We start from the raw sequence: 18,520 nt of genomic DNA, 5'->3' as shown, positions 1-18,520 counted from the left end.
ATGGCTACAGAGATGCTAGTGGAGTTAGCCAACGAGAGGCTAGCAGAAAGGCATTGTTAGAGTATATTAGCGATGCTAGTGGAGTTCTGTCTTTTCTCTTTTCTTACAGCCGTAGTAGCTGGAGAGAACACCCATCTTATCTAGCACTTAAACCTCGTGCAACATTATATCAGAAAAGTAATCTTGGTTAAACCAGAACTTGCGTGACTGTTCAGATGTTCGATTAAATTCTGTGTCCATACAGTACGTGTTAAGAGAAGAGATAGAACGAGGATCGAAACTGGAACAAAGAGCTCCATCCTGTCTTTATACAAGTTACGGGCCAAAATGTCCCCTCCACTTTTAGAAAGACGATATCACCAGTGAAAATAGTGATTTTGTCCAAAACACCTGAACTAACGCTGCTAGTTATCTCACACATTCCATTGTATCATGACAGATGTACACTACCATTTCTGTCTCAGACGTCTGTCCACGAGAGATTAACAGTAAAGAGATGAAAGGAAAAAGAAAGACAGGAAGAGAGAAAAGTGAGCTCATCTCATGAGGGGGTTGAGCCGAGCAGGCGAGTGACAGTGATTGGGTGACACTCGGTGAGTAGGCGTTGCCGGTCCTGGAGACTGATTCTGATTGGAGAATCCTCTGTGAGCAGGTGTTGCCGGTCCTGGAGACTGATTCTGATTGGAGAATCCTCTGTGAGTAGGCGTGGCCGGTCCTGGAGACTGATTCTGATTGGAGAATCCTCTGTGAGTGGGCGTGGCCGGCCCTGGAGACTGATTCTGATTCTCTCTGTGACTAGGGGAGTAGCCATGTGTAGGTGCGGGGGGCAGGTATCCTCCACAGTAGTGAGAGGGGGCGTCAAACCCCGTCCCTCCTCCCATCCCGGGAGAGGAGGAAAAGAGGCAGGAAGACAGAGTGGGGGAGGTGGAGAAGGAGCGGTGGATGGGAGAGGAGCAAGGGGAGCAGAGAGGTGAGGTCTGTAGACGCCAGAGGAGCTCCTCATTGTTACGGCTCAGTCGTTTCTTCTCTCCGTTCTCCTTCTCTACATTCTCCTGCAGGTTAGCGTTCTCCTCTGAGAGTTGCCTGGATGGGGAAGTGAGACAGGGTTATATGTGACCCGTGTCAGGTAACTAGGCACATGTCGCACATCACAACTTCACAGGAGAGGCATTTGAACATAAACATATATTTTTTATCAAAATGTGTTTTGTTGTCAGAAATGTCTTCTGGAACATGTGATCTGTCACATGCCTTAGTAACAAACTAGTATGCCATCTGTAAATACAATTAAAATTGTTAAATTACGAACCTAGTTGGTTTAGCCACAGAAAAATACGGGAACCTTTCCGCTAGCTATGATTGGCTGAGATAATGGCTGGGCTGGACATGCCGAGAGATGAGTTCGGATTGGTCTGCCATGTAGCATGCTTCTGTCTAGAACTTGAGCTGCTCAGTATGTGTAAGTAATTCTTTCTATTACGCCTTTTTTGAAAGAAATTTACGAAGAACTGCAACAAAGAAGTTGACCGAGTTTTGAAGTCAGTGGAATGCAGAGTATGATAGCTAAGGAGATGGAGAAAATTCTGGTGTTTGATCATAAATATGTGGATGGAGTCAAAAAGAGAAAACACAGAAGACATCTTCAAACTAAGGGTAACCATGGCAGCCGTGACAGAGAGGGAGAAGTGTCCATGTATACAGGTAAGAGTCTCTAGCTACATTTTCAGATACGCTTCTAATTTTGTCAGAAATTTGTTTTCATTGCAAGTTAAAGCGTACTGTTAGCTAGCTAGTTAACATTAGCTGGCTGGCTGGCTCGCTAGCTAACGTTACGTGTATGATCTGTGTAGTAATATTATTCTTATCTTATCTTATTGTATTGCTAGTTCTAGTCTAATGTTAGCTAGCTAGCTAACATTGAACCTAGCTAGATGGTTCGATTTAGCTACCTGTAGATTCATGCAGGGTAGTAATGTTATGAGTTGGGATTATGGTTCATTGTTTAGCTAGCTAGCTAGCTAGCTACATGTCTAAACAAAAGAGTGTCCTGTGCATGTGACAAATAAACTTTGATTTTATTTGATGTGTTTACCAGAGACGGTAATGTGAAGAAGAAGACCTGCATCGAAGACAAATGAAGATATAAAGTTAGGCCAACGAGACAGTGTGCAAATTCTAAAATCCTCAAGGTAGAAGAAAAGTCCTGCTTTTATTTCACCACAATCACCGAAACTAATCTTTGTTAATTAGCTCACTATTAACATGTAAATAAGTGTTGTGAGTTTATTTTCCTGTAATAATGAATAAAAATTTGCTGAAGTTATGACCTACTGGAGAGCTCTTCTTTGTCTACACTCATTCAGTGTTGTTCACACCCTCTTAAGCCTTAGCCCCACCCATTTCTTTAAGGATTCACATGTGAGGCCATGTGGTAGATACACGCTATATCAAATAAAATCTATGTTTATTTGTCACATGCACAGGATACAGAAGGTGTAAATTGTATAGTTATGGTACTTGCATAGTAGCAATATCAAAAATATTCCTGGAATTTTGCTGTCCTACTGAAAACAGCAAGTAAGAAAAGGCATGTGCAAGTTGTATTGTTATTTGTTTTGTTGTTTCCCAGGTATGTGTGTGTTACCTGGACAGGGCTAGGTTATTGTCTATACGGGCCATCAGGTCTTCGTTCTGCTGCTGTAGCACCTGCATCCGTTCCTCTAACACAACGTTCTTCTGGGCCTGCTCAAAAAAACACAGAGACAACTCTACTGTCTTCTGGGCCTGCTCAAAGAAACACAGAGACAACTCTACTGTCTTCTGGGCCTGCTCAAAGAAACACAGAGACAACTCTACTGTCTTCTGGGCCTGCTCAAAGAAACACAGAGACAACTCTACTGTCTTCTGGGCCTGCTCAAAAAACACAGAAACAACTCTACTGTCTTCTGGGCCTGCTCAAAAAACACAGAGAGACAACTTCAACTGTGCTGTACTCTACTGAACTTTATGTGTGTGTGTACTGTCTGTCACAGCACAGTCTGTGTACTGTGTACTGTACTGTACTGTACTGTGAGTGTACTGTACTATCGGTGTACTTTAGCGTACTGTCTGTGTACTGTACTGTGTATGCACTGTAGTGTACTGTCTGTGTACTGTACTGCCTGTGTACTGTACTGTACTGTCTGTGTACTGTACTGTCTATGTAATGTACTGTCTATGTACTGTACTGCCTGTGTACTGTACTGTCTATGTACTGTACTGTCTATGTACTGTACTGCCTGTGTAATGTACTGTCTATGTACTGTACTGCCTGTGTACTGTACTGTCTATGTACTGTACTGTCTGTGTACTGTACTGTCTATGTACTGTACTGTTTGTGTACTGTACTGTATGTGTACTGTACTGTCTATGTACTGTACTGTACTGTCTATGTACTGTACTGTACTGTCTATGTACTGTACTGTATGTGTACTGTACTGTCGATGTACTGTACTGTACTGTCTATGTACTGTACTGTACTGTCTATGTACTGTACTGTCTGTGTACTGTACTGTCGATGTACTGTACTGTACTGTACTGTACCGTCTATGTACTGTACTGTCTGTGTACTGTACTGCCTGTGTACTGTACTGTACTGTCTATGTACTGTACTGTCTGTGTACTGTACTGTCTATGTACTGTACTGTACTGTCAATGTACTGTACTGTACTGTCTATGTACTGTACTGTCTGTGTACTGTACTGTCTGTGTACTGTACTGTCTATGTACTGTACTGTCTGTGTACTGTACTGTCTATGTACTGTACTGTACTGTACTGTCTATGTACTGTACTGCCTGTGTACTGTACTGCCTGTGTACTGTACTGTCTATGTACTGTACTGTCTGTGTACTGTACTGTACTGTACTGTCTATGTACTGTACTGCCTGTGTACTGTACTGTACTGTACTGTCTATGTACTGTACTGTCTGTGTACTGTACTGTCTATGTACTGTACTGTACTGTACTGTCTATGTACTGTACTGCCTGTGTACTGTACTGTACTGTACTGTCTATGTACTGTACTGTCTGTGTACTGTACTGTCTATGTACTGTACTGTACTGTACTGTCTATGTACTGTACTGCCTGTGTACTGTACTGCCTGTGTACTGTACTGTCTATGTACTGTACTGTCTGTGTACTGTACTGTCTATGTACTGTACTGTTTGTGTACTGTACTGTATGTGTACTGTACTGTCTATGTACTGTACTGTCTGTGTACTGTACTGTCTATGTATTGTACTGTCTGTGTACTGTACTGTCGATGTACTGTACTGTACTGTCTATGTACTGTACTGTCTGTGTACTGTACTGTCTGTGTACTGTACTGTACTGTCTATGTACTGTACTGTCTGTGTAATGTACTGTCTATGTACTGTACTGTACTGTCGATGTACTGTACTGTACTGTCTGTGTACTGTACTGTCTGTGTACTGTACTGTCTGTGTACTGTACTGTAATGTCTATGTACTGTACTGCCTGTGTACTGTACTGTCTATGTACTGTACTTTCTGTGTACTGTACTGTCTATGTACTGTACTGTACTGTACTGTACTGTACTGTACTGTACTGTCTATGTACTGTACTGTCTGTGTACTGTACTGTCTGTGTACTGTACTGTCAATGTACTGTACTGTCTATGTACTGTACTGTACTGTCTATGTACTGTACTGTACTGTCTATGTACTGTACTGTACTGTCTATGTACTGTACTGTATGTGTACTGTAATGTCTATGTACTGTACTGTACTGTCTATGTACTGTACTGTACTGTCTATGTACTGTACTGTCTGTGTACTGTACTGTCGATGTACTGTACTGTACTGTACTGTACTGTCTATGTACTGTACTGTCTGTGTACTGTACTGCCTGTGTACTGTACTGTACTGTCTATGTACTGTACTGTCTGTGTACTGTACTGTCTATGTACTGTACTGTACTGTCAATGTACTGTACTGTACTGTCTATGTACTGTACTGTCTGTGTACTGTACTGTCTGTGTACTGTACTGTCTATGTACTGTACTGTCTGTGTACTGTACTGTCTATGTACTGTACTGTACTGTACTGTCTATGTACTGTACTGCCTGTGTACTGTACTGCCTGTGTACTGTACTGTCTATGTACTGTACTGTCTGTGTACTGTACTGTACTGTACTGTCTATGTACTGTACTGCCTGTGTACTGTACTGTACTGTACTGTCTATGTACTGTACTGTCTGTGTACTGTACTGTCTATGTACTGTACTGTACTGTACTGTCTATGTACTGTACTGCCTGTGTACTGTACTGTACTGTACTGTCTATGTACTGTACTGTCTGTGTACTGTACTGTCTATGTACTGTACTGTACTGTACTGTACTGTACTGTACTGTACTGTCTATGTACTGTACTGCCTGTGTACTGTACTGCCTGTGTACTGTACTGTCTATGTACTGTACTGTCTGTGTACTGTACTGTCTATGTACTGTACTGTTTGTGTACTGTACTGTATGTGTACTGTACTGTCTATGTACTGTACTGTCTGTGTACTGTACTGTCTATGTATTGTACTGTCTGTGTACTGTACTGTCGATGTACTGTACTGTACTGTCTATGTACTGTACTGTCTGTGTACTGTACTGTCTGTGTACTGTACTGTACTGTCTATGTACTGTACTGTCTGTGTACTGTACTGTCTATGTACTGTACTGTACTGTCGATGTACTGTACTGTACTGTCTATGTACTGTACTGTCTGTGTACTGTACTGTCTGTGTACTGTACTGTACTGTCTATGTACTGTACTGCCTGTGTACTGTACTGTCTATGTACTGTACTTTCTGTGTACTGTACTGTCTATGTACTGTACTGTACTGTACTGTACTGTCTATGTACTGTACTGTCTGTGTACTGTACTGTCTGTGTACTGTACTGTCAATGTACTGTACTGTCTATGTACTGTACTGTCTATGTACTGTACTGCCTGTGTACTGTACTGTCTGTGTACTGTACTGTACTGTCTGTGTACTGTACTGTCTATGTACTGTACTGTACTGTACTGTCTATGTACTGTACTGTCTGTGTACTGTACTGTACTGTCTGTGTACTGTCTGTGTACTGTACTGTCAATGTACTGTACTGTCTATGTACTGTACTGTACTGTCTATGTACTGTACTGCCTGTGTACTGTACTGTCTGTGTACTGTACTGTACTGTCTGTGTACTGTACTGTCTGTGTACTGTACTGTCTATGTACTGTACTGTACTGTACTGTCTGTGTACTGTACTGTACTGTCTGTGTACTGTACTGTCTATGTACTGTACTGTACTGTACTGTCTGTGTACTGTACTGTACTGTCTGTGTACTGTACTGTCTGTGTACTGTACTGTCTATGTACTGTACTGTCTATGTACTGTACTGTACTGTCTATGTACTGTACTGTCTATGTACTGTACTGTCTATGTACTGTACTGTACTGTCTATGTACTGTACTGTCTGTGTACTGTACTGTCTATGTACTGTACTGTACTGTACTGTCTATGTACTGTACTGTCTGTGTACTGTACTGTACTGTCTGTGTACTGTACTGTCTGTGTACTGTACTGTCTATGTACAGTGCTGTCTATGTACTGTACTGTACTGTCTGTGTACTGTACTGTCTGTGTACTGTACTGTCTATGTACTGTACTGTCTATCTACTGTACTGTCTATGTACTGTACTGTCTGTGTACTGTACTGTACTGTCTATGTACTGTACTGTCTATGTACTGTACTGTACTGTCTATGTACTGTACTGTCTGTGTACTGTACTGTCTATGTACTGTACTGTACTGTACTGTACTGTACTGTACTGTCTATGTACTGTACTGTCTGTGTACTGTACTGTACTGTCTGTGTACTGTACTGTCTGTGTACTGTACTGTCTATGTACTGTACTGTACTGTCTATGTACTGTACTGCCTGTGTACTGTACTGTCTGTGTACTGTACTGTCTATGTACTGTACTGTACTGTCTATGTACTGTACTGTCTATGTACTGTACTGTCTATGTACTGTACTGTCTGTGTACTGTACTGTCTATGTACTGTACTGTCTGTGTACTGTACTGTCTGTGTACTGTACTGTCTATGTACTGTACCGTACTGTACTGTACTGTCTATGTACTGTACTGCCTGTGTACTGTACTGTCTATGTACTGTACTGTCTGTGTACTGTACTGTCTGTGTACTGTACTGTACTGTTTGTGTACTGTACTGTCTATGTACTGTACTGTCTGTGTACTGTACTGTCTATGTACTGTACTGTCTGTGTACTGTACTGTACTGTACTGTACTGTACTGTACTGTCTGTGTACTGTACTGCCTGTGTACTGTACTGTCTATGTACTGTACTGTCTGTGTACTGTACTGTCTATGTACTGTACTGTTTGTGTACTGTACTGTATGTGTACTGTACTGTCTATGTACTGTACTGTCTGTGTACTGTACTGTCTATGTATTGTACTGTCTGTGTACTGTACTGTCGATGTACTGTACTGTACTGTCTATGTACTGTACTGTCTGTGTATTGTACTGTCTGTGTACTGTACTGTACTGTACTGTCTGTGTACTGTACTGTACTGTCTATGTACTGTACTGTCTGTGTACTGTACTGTATATGTACTGTACTGTACTGTCGATGTACTGTACTGTACTGTCTATGTACTGTACTGTCTGTGTACTGTACTGTCTGTGTACTGTACTGTCTGTGTACTGTACTGTATGTCTATGTACTGTACTGCCTGTGTACTGTACTGTCTATGTACTGTACTTTCTGTGTACTGTACTGTCTATGTACTGTACTGTACTGTACTGTCTATGTACTGTACTGTCTGTGTACTGTACTGTCTGTGTACTGTACTGTCTGTGTACTGTACTGTCAATGTACTGTACTGTCTATGTACTGTACTGTACTGTCTATGTACTGTACTGCCTGTGTACTGTACTGTCTGTGTACTGTACTGTACTGTCTGTGTACTGTACTGTCTGTGTACTGTACTGTCTATGTACTGTACTGTACTGTACTGTACTGTCTATGTACTGTACTGTCTATCTACTGTACTGTCTATGTACTGTACTGTCTGTGTACTGTACTGTACTGTCTATGTACTGTACTGTCTATGTACTGTACTGTACTGTCTATGTACTGTACTGTCTGTGTACTGTACTGTCTATGTACTGTACTGTACTGTACTGTACTGTACTGTACTGTCTATGTACTGTACTGTCTGTGTACTGTACTGTACTGTCTGTGTACTGTACTGTCTGTGTACTGTACTGTCTATGTACTGTACTGTACTGTCTATGTACTGTACTGCCTGTGTACTGTACTGTCTGTGTACTGTACTGTCTATGTACTGTACTGTACTGTCTGTGTACTGTACTGTCTATGTACTGTACTGTCTATGTACTGTACTGTCTGTGTACTGTACTGTCTATGTACTGTACTGTCTATGTACTGTACTGTCTGTGTACTGTACTGTCTATGTACTGTACTGTCTATGTACTGTACTGCCTGTGTACTGTACTGTCTATGTACTGTACTGTCTGTGTACTGTACTGCCTGTGTACTGTACTGTACTGTCGGTGTAATGTACTGTCTATGTACTGTACTGTCTGTGTACTGTACTGTCTATGTACTGTACTGTCTGTGTACTGTACTGTACTGTACTGTACTGTACTGTACTGTACTGTCTGTGTACTGTACTGCCTGTGTACTGTACTGTCTATGTACTGTACTGTCTGTGTACTGTACTGTCTATGTACTGTACTGTTTGTGTACTGTACTGTATGTGTACTGTACTGTCTATGTACTGTACTGACTGTGTACTGTACTGTCTATGTATTGTACTGTCTGTGTACTGTACTGTCGATGTACTGTACTGTACTGTCTATGTACTGTACTGTCTGTGTATTGTACTGTCTGTGTACTGTACTGTACTGTCTGTGTACTGTACTGTACTGTCTATGTACTGTACTGTCTGTGTACTGTACTGTATATGTACTGTACTGTACTGTGTACTGTACTGTACTGTCTATGTGTACTGTCTGTGTACTGTACTGTCTGTGTACTGTACTGTCTGTACTGTACTGTACTGTCTATGTACTGTACTGTCTGTGTACTGTACTGTCTGTGTACTGTACTGTCTGTGTACTGTACTGTCTATGTCTGTACTGTACTGTACTGTACTGTACTGTACTGTACTGTCTATGTACTGTACTGTCTGTGTACTGTACTGTCTACTGTACTGTCTGTACTGTACTGTACTGTACTGTACTGTACTGTCTATGTACTGTACTGTCTGTGTACTGTACTGTCTGTGTACTGTACTGTACTGTCTGTGTACTGTACTGTCTGTGTACTGTACTGTCTATGTACTGTACTGTCTGTACTGTACTGTCTGTGTACTGTACTGTACTGTCTGTGTACTGTACTGTCTGTACTGTACTGTACTGTCTGTGTACTGTACTGTACTGTACTGTCTATGTACTGTACTGTCTATGTACTGTACTGTCTATGTACTGTACTGTCTGTGTACTGTACTGTCTGTGTACTGTACTGTCTATGTACTGTACTGTCTGTACTGTACTGTACTGTCTATGTACTGTACTGTCTATGTACTGTACTGTACTGTCTGTGTACTGTACTGTCTGTGTACTGTACTGTCTATGTACTGTACTGTCTATGTACTGTACTGTACTGTCTGTGTACTGTACTGTCTGTGTACTGTACTGTCTATGTACTGTACTGTACTGTCTATGTACTGTACTGTCTGTGTACTGTACTGTCTGTGTACTGTACTGTCTATGTACTGTACTGTACTGTCTATGTACTGTACTGTCTACTGTACTGTCTACTGTCTGTGTACTGTACTGTCTGTGTACTGTACTGTCTGTGTACTGTACTGTCTATGTACTGTACTGTCTATGTACTGTACTGTCTATGTACTGTACTGTCTGTGTACTGTACTGTCTACTGTACTGTACTGTCTATGTACTGTACTGTCTATGTACTGTACTGTACTGTACTGTCTGTGTACTGTACTGTCTATGTACTGTCTATGTACTGTACTGTACTGTACTGTCTATGTACTGTCTGTGTACTGTACTGTCTGTGTACTGTACTGTCTATGTACTGTACTGTACTGTCTATGTACTGTACTGTCTATGTACTGTACTGTCTATGTACTGTACTGTCTGTGTACTGTACTATGTACTGTACTGTCTGTGTACTGTACTGTCTGTGTACTGTACTGTTTGTGTACTGTACTGTCTGTGTACTGTACTGTCTATGTACTGTACTGTACTGTCTATGTACTGTACTGTCTGTGTACTGTACTGTACTGTACTGTACTGTACTGTACTGTACTGTCTGTACTGTACTGTCTGTGTATTGTACTGTACTGTCTGTGTACTGTACTGTCTATGTACTGTACTGTCTGTGTACTGTACTGTCTGTGTACTGTACTGTCTATGTACTGTACTGTCTGTGTACTGTACTGTACTGTACTGTACTGTACTGTACTGTACTGTCTGTGTATTGTACTGTACTGTCTGTGTACTGTACTGTCTATGTACTGTACTGTCTGTGTACTGTACTGTCTATGTACTGTACTGTCTGTGTACTGTACTGTCTGTGTACTGTACTGTACTGTTTGTGTACTGTACTGTCTACTGTACTGTACTGTCTGTGTACTGTACTGTCTATGTACTGTACTGTCTGTGTACTGTACTGTACTGTACTGTACTGTACTGTACTGTCTGTGTACTGTACTGCCTGTGTACTGTACTGTCTATGTACTGTACTGTCTGTGTACTGTACTGTCTATGTACTGTACTGTTTGTGTACTGTACTGTATGTGTACTGTACTGTCTATGTACTGTACTGTCTGTGTACTGTACTGTCTATGTACTGTACTGTCTGTGTACTGTACTGTCGTATGTACTGTACTGTACTGTCTATGTACTGTACTGTCTGTGTATTGTACTGTCTGTGTACTGTACTGTACTGTCTGTGTACTGTACTGTACTGTCTATGTACTGTACTGTCTGTGTACTGTACTGTATACTGTACTGTACTGTACTGTCGATGTACTGTACTGTACTGTCTATGTACTGTACTGTCTGTGTACTGTACTGTCTGTGTACTGTACTGTCTGTGTACTGTACTGTATGTCTATGTACTGTACTGCCTGTGTACTGTACTGTCTATGTACTGTACTTTCTGTGTACTGTACTGTCTGTGTACTGTACTGTACTGTACTGTACTGTACTGTCTATGTACTGTACTGTCTGTGTACTGTACTGTCTGTGTACTGTACTGTCTGTGTACTGTACTGTCATGTACTGTACTGTACTGTCTACTGTACTGTACTGTACTGTCTATGTACTGTACTGCCTGTGTACTGTACTGTCTGTGTACTGTACTGTACTGTCTGTGTACTGTACTGTCTGTGTACTGTACTGTCTATGTACTGTACTGTACTGTCTGTGTACTGTACTGTCTGTGTACTGTACTGTCTGTGTACTGTACTGGCTATGTACTGTACTGTCTGTGTACTGTACTGTACTGTCTATGTACTGTACTGTCTATGTACTGTACTGTCTATGTACTGTACTGTACTGTCTATGTACTGTACTGTCTGTGTACTGTACTGTCTATGTATGTATGTACTGTACTGTACTGTCTGTACTGTACTGTGTACTGTACTGTACTGTCTATGTACTGTACTGTCTGTGTACTGTACTGTACTGTCTGTGTACTGTACTGTCTGTGTACTGTACTGTCTATGTACTGTACTGTCTATGTACTGTACTGTACTGTCTGTGTACTGTACTGTCTGTGTACTGTACTGTCTATGTACTGTACTGTCTATCTACTGTACTGTCTATGTACTGCACTGTCTGTGTACTGTACTGTCTGTGTACTGTACTGTCTATGTACTGTACTGTACTGTCTATGTACTGTACTGTCTATGTACTGTACTGTCTATGTACTGCACTGTCTGTGTACTGTACTGTCTATGTACTGTACTGTCTATGTACTGTACTGTCTATGTACTGTACTGTACTGTCTGTGTACTGTACTGTCTGTGTACTGTACTGTCTATGTACTGTACTGTCTATCTACTGTACTGTCTATGTACTGTACTGTCTGTGTACTGTACTGTCTGTGTACTGTACTGTACTGTCTATGTACTGTACTGTCTATGTACTGTACTGTACTGTCTATGTACTGTACTGTCTGTGTACTGTACTGTCTATGTACTGTACTGTCTATGTACTGTACTGTCTATGTACTGTACTGTACTGTCTGTGTACTGTACTGTTTGTGTACTGTACTGTCTATGTACTGTACTGTCTGTGTACTGTACTGTCTATGTACTGTACTGTCTGTGTACTGTACTGTACTGTACTGTCTGTACTGTACTGTACTGTACTGTACTGTACTGTACTGTCTGTGTACTATTGTACTGTACTGTCTGTGTACTGTACTGTCTATGTATTGTACTGTCTGTGTACTGTACTGTCTGTGTACTGTACTGTCTATGTACTGTACTGTCTGTGTACTGTACTGTACTGTACTGTCTGTGTATTGTACTGTACTGTCTATGTACTGTACTGTCTGTGTACTGTACTGTCTGTGTCCTGTACTGTACTGTACTGTCTGTGTCTGTACTGTCTGTGTACTGTAACCCACTGCCTGTGTACTGTACTGTACTGTCTGTGTACTGTCTATGTACTGTACTGTCTGTGTACTGTACTGTACCTGTACTGTCTGTGTATTGTACTGTACTGTCTGTGTACTGTACTGTCTGTTAGAGTGTAGGGGCGCCAGGGTAGCCTAGTGGTTAGAGCGTTGGACTAGTAACCGGAAGGTTGCAAGTTCAAATCCCCGAGCTGACAAGGTACAAATCTGTTGTTCTGCCCCTGAACAGGCAGTTAACCCACTGTTCCTAGACCAGTTATCCCACTGTTCCTAGACCAGTTATCCCACTGTTCCTAGACCAGTTATCCCACTGTTCCTAGACCAGTTATCCCACTGTTCCTAGACCAGTTAACCCACTGTTCCTAGACCAGTTAACCCACTGTCCCTAGACCAGTTAACCCACTGTCCCTAGACCAGTTAACCCACTGTCCCTAGACCAGTTAACCCACTGTCCCTAGACCAGTTAACCCACTGTTCCTAGACCAGTTAACCCACTGTTCCTAGACCAGTTAACCCACTGTCCCTAGGCTGTCAGTTAACCCATTTGTCCCTAAGACCAGTTAACCCAAGGTAAAAAAAAAAAAAAAAAAACCCACTGTCCTAGTCCAGTTAACCCCTGTTCCTAGACCAGTTAACCCACTGTTCCTAGACCAGTTAACCCACTGTTCCTAGGCTGTCATTGTAAATAGTGAATTTGTTCTTAACTGTCTGCCAAGTTAAGTGTTAAAAAAAAAAAAACTGTCCTGTCTGCTAGGGTGAGTGTGTACTGTCCTGTCCTGTCTGCTAGGGTGAGTGTGTACTGTCCTGTCCTGTCTGCTAGGGTGAGTGTATCCTGTCCTGTCCTGTCTGCTAGGGTGAGTGTGTACTGTCCTGTCCTGTCTGCTAGGGTGAGTGTGTATCCTGTCCTGTCTGCTAGGGTGAGTGTGTACTGTCCTGTCCTGTCTGCTAGGGTGAGTGTATCCTGTCCTGTCCTGTCTGCTAGGGTGAGTGTGTACTGTCCTGTCCTGTCTGCTAGGGTGAGTGTATCCTGTCCTGCCCTGCCCTGTCCTGTCTGCTAGGGTGAGTGTGTACTGTCCTGTCCTGTCTGCTAGGGTGAGTGTGTACTGTCCTGTCCTGTCTGCTAGGGTGAGTGTATCCTGTCCTGCCCTCCTGTCCTGTCTGCTAGGGTGAGTGTGTACTGTCCTGTCCTGTCTGCTAGGGTGAGTGTGTATCCTGTCCTGTCCTGTCTGCTAGGGTGAGTGTGTATCCTGTCCTGTCTGCTAGGGTGAGTGTATCCTGTCCTGCCCTCCTGTCCTGTCTGCTAGGGTGAGTGTATCCTGTCCTGTCCTGCCCTGCCCTGTCCTGTCTGCTAGGGTGAGTGTATCCTGTCCTGCCCTGCCCTGTCCTGTCTGCTAGGGTGAGTGTATCTTGTCCTGTCCTGTCTGCTAGGGTGAGTGTATCCTGTCCCGTGCTGTCTGCTAGGGTGAGTGTGTACTGTCATATCCTATCCTGTCCCGTCCTGTCTGTTAGGGCGAGTGTGTGTGTGTGACAGCTTATTGATCCTACCACTCTCTCCAGGTCAGAGATCTTCTTCTCCTGTTGGTGAATCTGGTTGTTCTTCATCTCCACAACATCCTTCAAGCTCTTCAAATCTTCCTCAATGTGCTGGTATGGGGCTAGGGTATCCTACGCACACACACGCACACACACACGCACACACACACGCACACACACAGTGTTATCCTGCAGGGCTGAAGACAGAGCATAAGCTAGTGTTTCAGGTTATTCGTAATGTGTTATAGTACCACTATGTGTTCGTCGGTGCTTCTTCTCAGTGCCTCTTCGAAGCGCTTGGCTTTGTCCCTCAGGCTACTCTTCTGGAACAACAGGGTGTCCACCTGATCCTACACAACAACAACAACACAACATGTTAGTATACCGTCAGTGTACAAAACACACACGAGTTGTTAGTAACTTGTGCGTTTACAATACCTGCAGAGAGAGTCTGAGCTTCTCAAAGTCTTCTTCCAGGGTTACCTTCTGCTGCTCATGAGCCTTCCTTAGGTCTAGAGAGAGAGAGAGAGAGAGGGAGAGGTAGAGAGAGAGAGAGAGAGAAAGAGAGACAGAGAGAGAGAGAGAGAGAGAGAGAGAGAGAGAGAGAGAGAGAGAGAGAGAGAGAGAGAGAGAGAGAGAGAGAGAGAGACAGAGAGAGAGACAGAGAGAGAGACAGAGAGAGAGACAGAGAGAGAGAGAGACAGAGAGACAGAGACAGAGAGACAGAGACAGAGGGAGAGAGACAGAGAGTCAGAGAGAGAGAGAGAGAGAGAGAGAGAGAGAGAGAGAGAGAGACAGAGAGAGAGAGAGGGAGAGAGAGAGAGGGAGAGATACCAGTCATGTGTGCTTTTGGTTTTGCTTTCCTTTTGGGGACAATTCGGACAACTGGGGTCCCCACAAGGAAAAAGGCTATTTTAGGTTTAGGGGTTCGGTTTAGGGTTAGAATTAGGGTTTAGGAGATATAGTTTGGGAAAATAGGATTTTGAATGGAAATCATTTGTTTGGTCCCTACAAGGATAGTAAAACCTACGTGTATCTTTACCCCTCATGGTGCGAGCATGCTCCTCATATAGCGTTGTCATGGTAACCTACGTGTATCTTTACCCCTCATGGTGCGAGCATGCTCCTCATATAGCGTTGTCATGGTAACTCTAGCGTTGTCATGGTAATCTTTACCCCTCATGGTGCGAGCATGCTCCTCATATAGCGTTGTCATGGTAACCTACGTGTATCTTTACCCCTCATGGTGCGAGCATGCTCCTCATATAGCGTTGTCATGGTAACCTACGTGTATCTTACCCCTCATGGTGCGAGCATGCTCCTCATATAGCGTTGTCATGGTAATGTTGTGCATGTCCCTCAGCTCTTGAATGGCTGCCTCGTGGTTCACCGTCAGCTCATCCATCTGATTGAACGATTGATTGTTTGATTGATTGATCCATCGTCACTTGCACAATTGTGTGAGAAAAAAAACAGATTTCCCACCCTGTCCCTTTGACCATCTCATGAAGAACGGAACTACATTTCCCATCATGCCTGTCAACAATTGTTAGGTTTGTTAATTGCTTTATAGGTAATGGAGTCTTAACTCATAACATAAATTACACCGGAAGAACTCTATTTCCCATGATGCCACAGTCCGTCACCTGCTCCTGCTGCTGGGTCCTGATCTCCTCCACCTCTTCCTGATGCTCCGCCCTCAGGTGTTCCGTCTCCTTTGAGTGACAGACCCTTAGCTCCGCCTCCACCGCCGCTAGCTCCTCCTCCTGCTGCAGCTGCAGCTCCGTGAGCTCCCGCTCAAACCCCACCTCCAGCTCCGCCTTCTCCTTTTGCAGCCTCTCCCATTGAGTGGTGTTAGAAGCTGGAGGGGACGAGTAGAGTGGTTGGAGGCGATTTTAATTTAAAAAAAAAAAACTATTTTAACCGACAAATGTCTGTTTTTTTATTGACCAAGGAATGTTCCTTCTTTATAAAAATAACAAACTAAATAAAGAACAAAATAAAGACCTGATGTGTTTTTCACTCACCGACTTCCTGTTTGATCCTCTGAATCTCCAGGGAGAGCTCTTTCTCCTTCTCTGTAGCGCTCTCATTCTGGTACACACACACACACACACACACACACACACACACACACACACACACACACACACACACACACACACACACACACACACACACACACACACACACACACACACACACACACACACACACACACACACAGTTGGTTCTAGCAGGCAGTTCCCCATTTAGATAAGGGACCACGTAGGGCTGTGTAACTGGAAGCTCCTGGGTAACGGTTTCCCCTAGGTACAGATCTAGGATCAGCTTCCCCTCTCCCAGTCCTAACCTTAACCAGTAGTGGAGTAAATTCTAAACTGACCTAAGATCAGCGTCCAGGGACAAATTCTCCCTACACTGAAACTGAGAGTGGGACTGGGTGTAGGACTGCAATGACACACAGGCAGACACCAGAGGGAGCCATCATAACGCAAACGAGATAAAGAGACAAATTACTACAAAGGGTCTGGGATATTCGATGTACAAATTCTATTGATACAACAAAGTTACCTCATCTCACTCCCCTCATCTCATTCCCCTTACCTCATCTCACTCCCCTCATCTCATTCCCCTTACCTCATCTCACTCCCCTTACCTCATCCCCTCCCCTCATCTCATTCCCCTTACCTCATCTCACTCATCTCATCTCATCTCCCCTTACCTCACTCATCTCACTCCCCTTACCTCAGTCCCCTTACCTCATCTCACTCCCCTTACCTCATCTCACTCCCCTTACCTCATCTCACTCCCCTCACCTCATCTCACTCCCCTCATCTCACTCCCCTTACCTCATCTCACCTCATCTCACTCCCCTCACCTCATCTCACTCCCCTCACCTCATCTCACTCCCCTCACCTCATCTCACCTCCCCCATCTCACTCCCCTTACCGCACTCACCCCTTACCTCATCTCACTCCCCTCACCTCATCTCACTCCCCTCACCTCATCTCACTCCGCTCACCTTATCTCACTCCCCTCTCCCCCATCTCACTCCCCTTACCTCATCTCACTCCCCTTACCTCATCTCACTCCCCTTACCTCATCTCACTCCCCTCACCTCATCTCACTCCCCTCACCTCATCTCACTCCCTTCATCTCACTCCCCTTACCTCATCTCATTCCCCTTACCTCATCTCATTCCCATTACTGCATCTCACTCCCCTCACCTCATCACACTCGCCTCATCTCATTCCCTTTACCTCATCTCACTCTCCTTACCCCATCTCTCTCCCCTTACCTCATCTCACTCCCCTCACCTCACTTCCCTCACCTCATTTCATCTCATTCCCCTTACCTCATCTCATCTCACTCCTCTTACCTCATCTCACTTCCCTTATCTCATTCCCCTCATCTCCCTCACCTTACCTCATCTCATCTCACTCCCCTTACCTCATTTCCCTCATCTCACTCCCCTCATCTCATTTCCCTCATCTCACTCCCCTTACCTCATCTCACTCCCCTCATCTCACTCCTCTTACCTCATCTCATCTCACTCCCCTTACCTCATCTCACCTGACTCCCCTTACCTCATCTCACCCCCTCATCTCATCTCCTCTTACCTCATCTCATCTCACTCCCCTTGCCTCATATCACCTGACTCCCTTACCTCATCTCACTCTCCTTACCTTATCTTATTGCACTCCCCTTACCTCATCTCACTCCCCTTACCTCATCTTATTGCACTCCCCTTACCTCATCTCATCTCATTCCCCTTACCTCACCTCACTCCTCTTACCTAATCTCAATCCCCTTACCTCATCTCACTCCCCTTACCTCATCTTATTGCACTCCCCTCAGCTCATCTCACTCCCCTTACCTCTTCTCATCTCACTCCCCTTACCTCATCTCACTCCCCTTACCTCATCTCACCCCTTACCTCATCTCATCTCACTCCCCTTACCTCATCTCACTCCCCTTACCTCATCTCACTCCCCTTACCTCATCTCACCCCTTACCTCATCTCATCTCACTCCCCCCAGTGACATGAGCCTACCAGACGAGCTAAATGATGTCCATGCTTGCTTCGAGGCAAGCAACAACAGCCGATGTGAGTAAGACCTTTAAACAAGTCAACATTCACAAGGCCACAGGGCCAGACGGATTACCAGGACGTGTACTCAGAGCACGCTCTGACCAACTAGCAATATTTTCAACCT

General features: G+C 43.8%; 1 protein-coding gene across 1 annotated transcript; it reads right to left on the bottom strand.

Moving 5' to 3' along the window:
- Positions 1-541: 541 nt before the first annotated feature.
- mtus2a (microtubule associated tumor suppressor candidate 2a) lies at positions 542-17,238 on the bottom strand. Its single transcript, XM_042311246.1, has 9 exons — positions 17,230-17,238; positions 16,328-16,394; positions 15,937-16,161; positions 14,739-14,812; positions 14,552-14,650; positions 14,313-14,432; positions 2,645-2,742; positions 956-1,083; positions 542-795 (listed from the first exon to the last, which is right to left on the bottom strand). The coding sequence occupies exons 1-9, from the start codon at positions 17,236-17,238 to the stop codon at positions 542-544; spliced, it is 1,074 nt and encodes a 357-aa protein (XP_042167180.1).
- Between the last annotated feature and the right edge of the window lie 1,282 nt (positions 17,239-18,520).

Source organism: Oncorhynchus tshawytscha, linkage group LG33, assembly GCF_018296145.1.
Source record: "Oncorhynchus tshawytscha isolate Ot180627B linkage group LG33, Otsh_v2.0, whole genome shotgun sequence".
NCBI classification, from domain to species: domain Eukaryota; kingdom Metazoa; phylum Chordata; class Actinopteri; order Salmoniformes; family Salmonidae; genus Oncorhynchus; species Oncorhynchus tshawytscha.
Note: the sequence above shows the minus strand (reverse complement) of the source record. Positions and strands in the feature narration are given on the sequence as shown.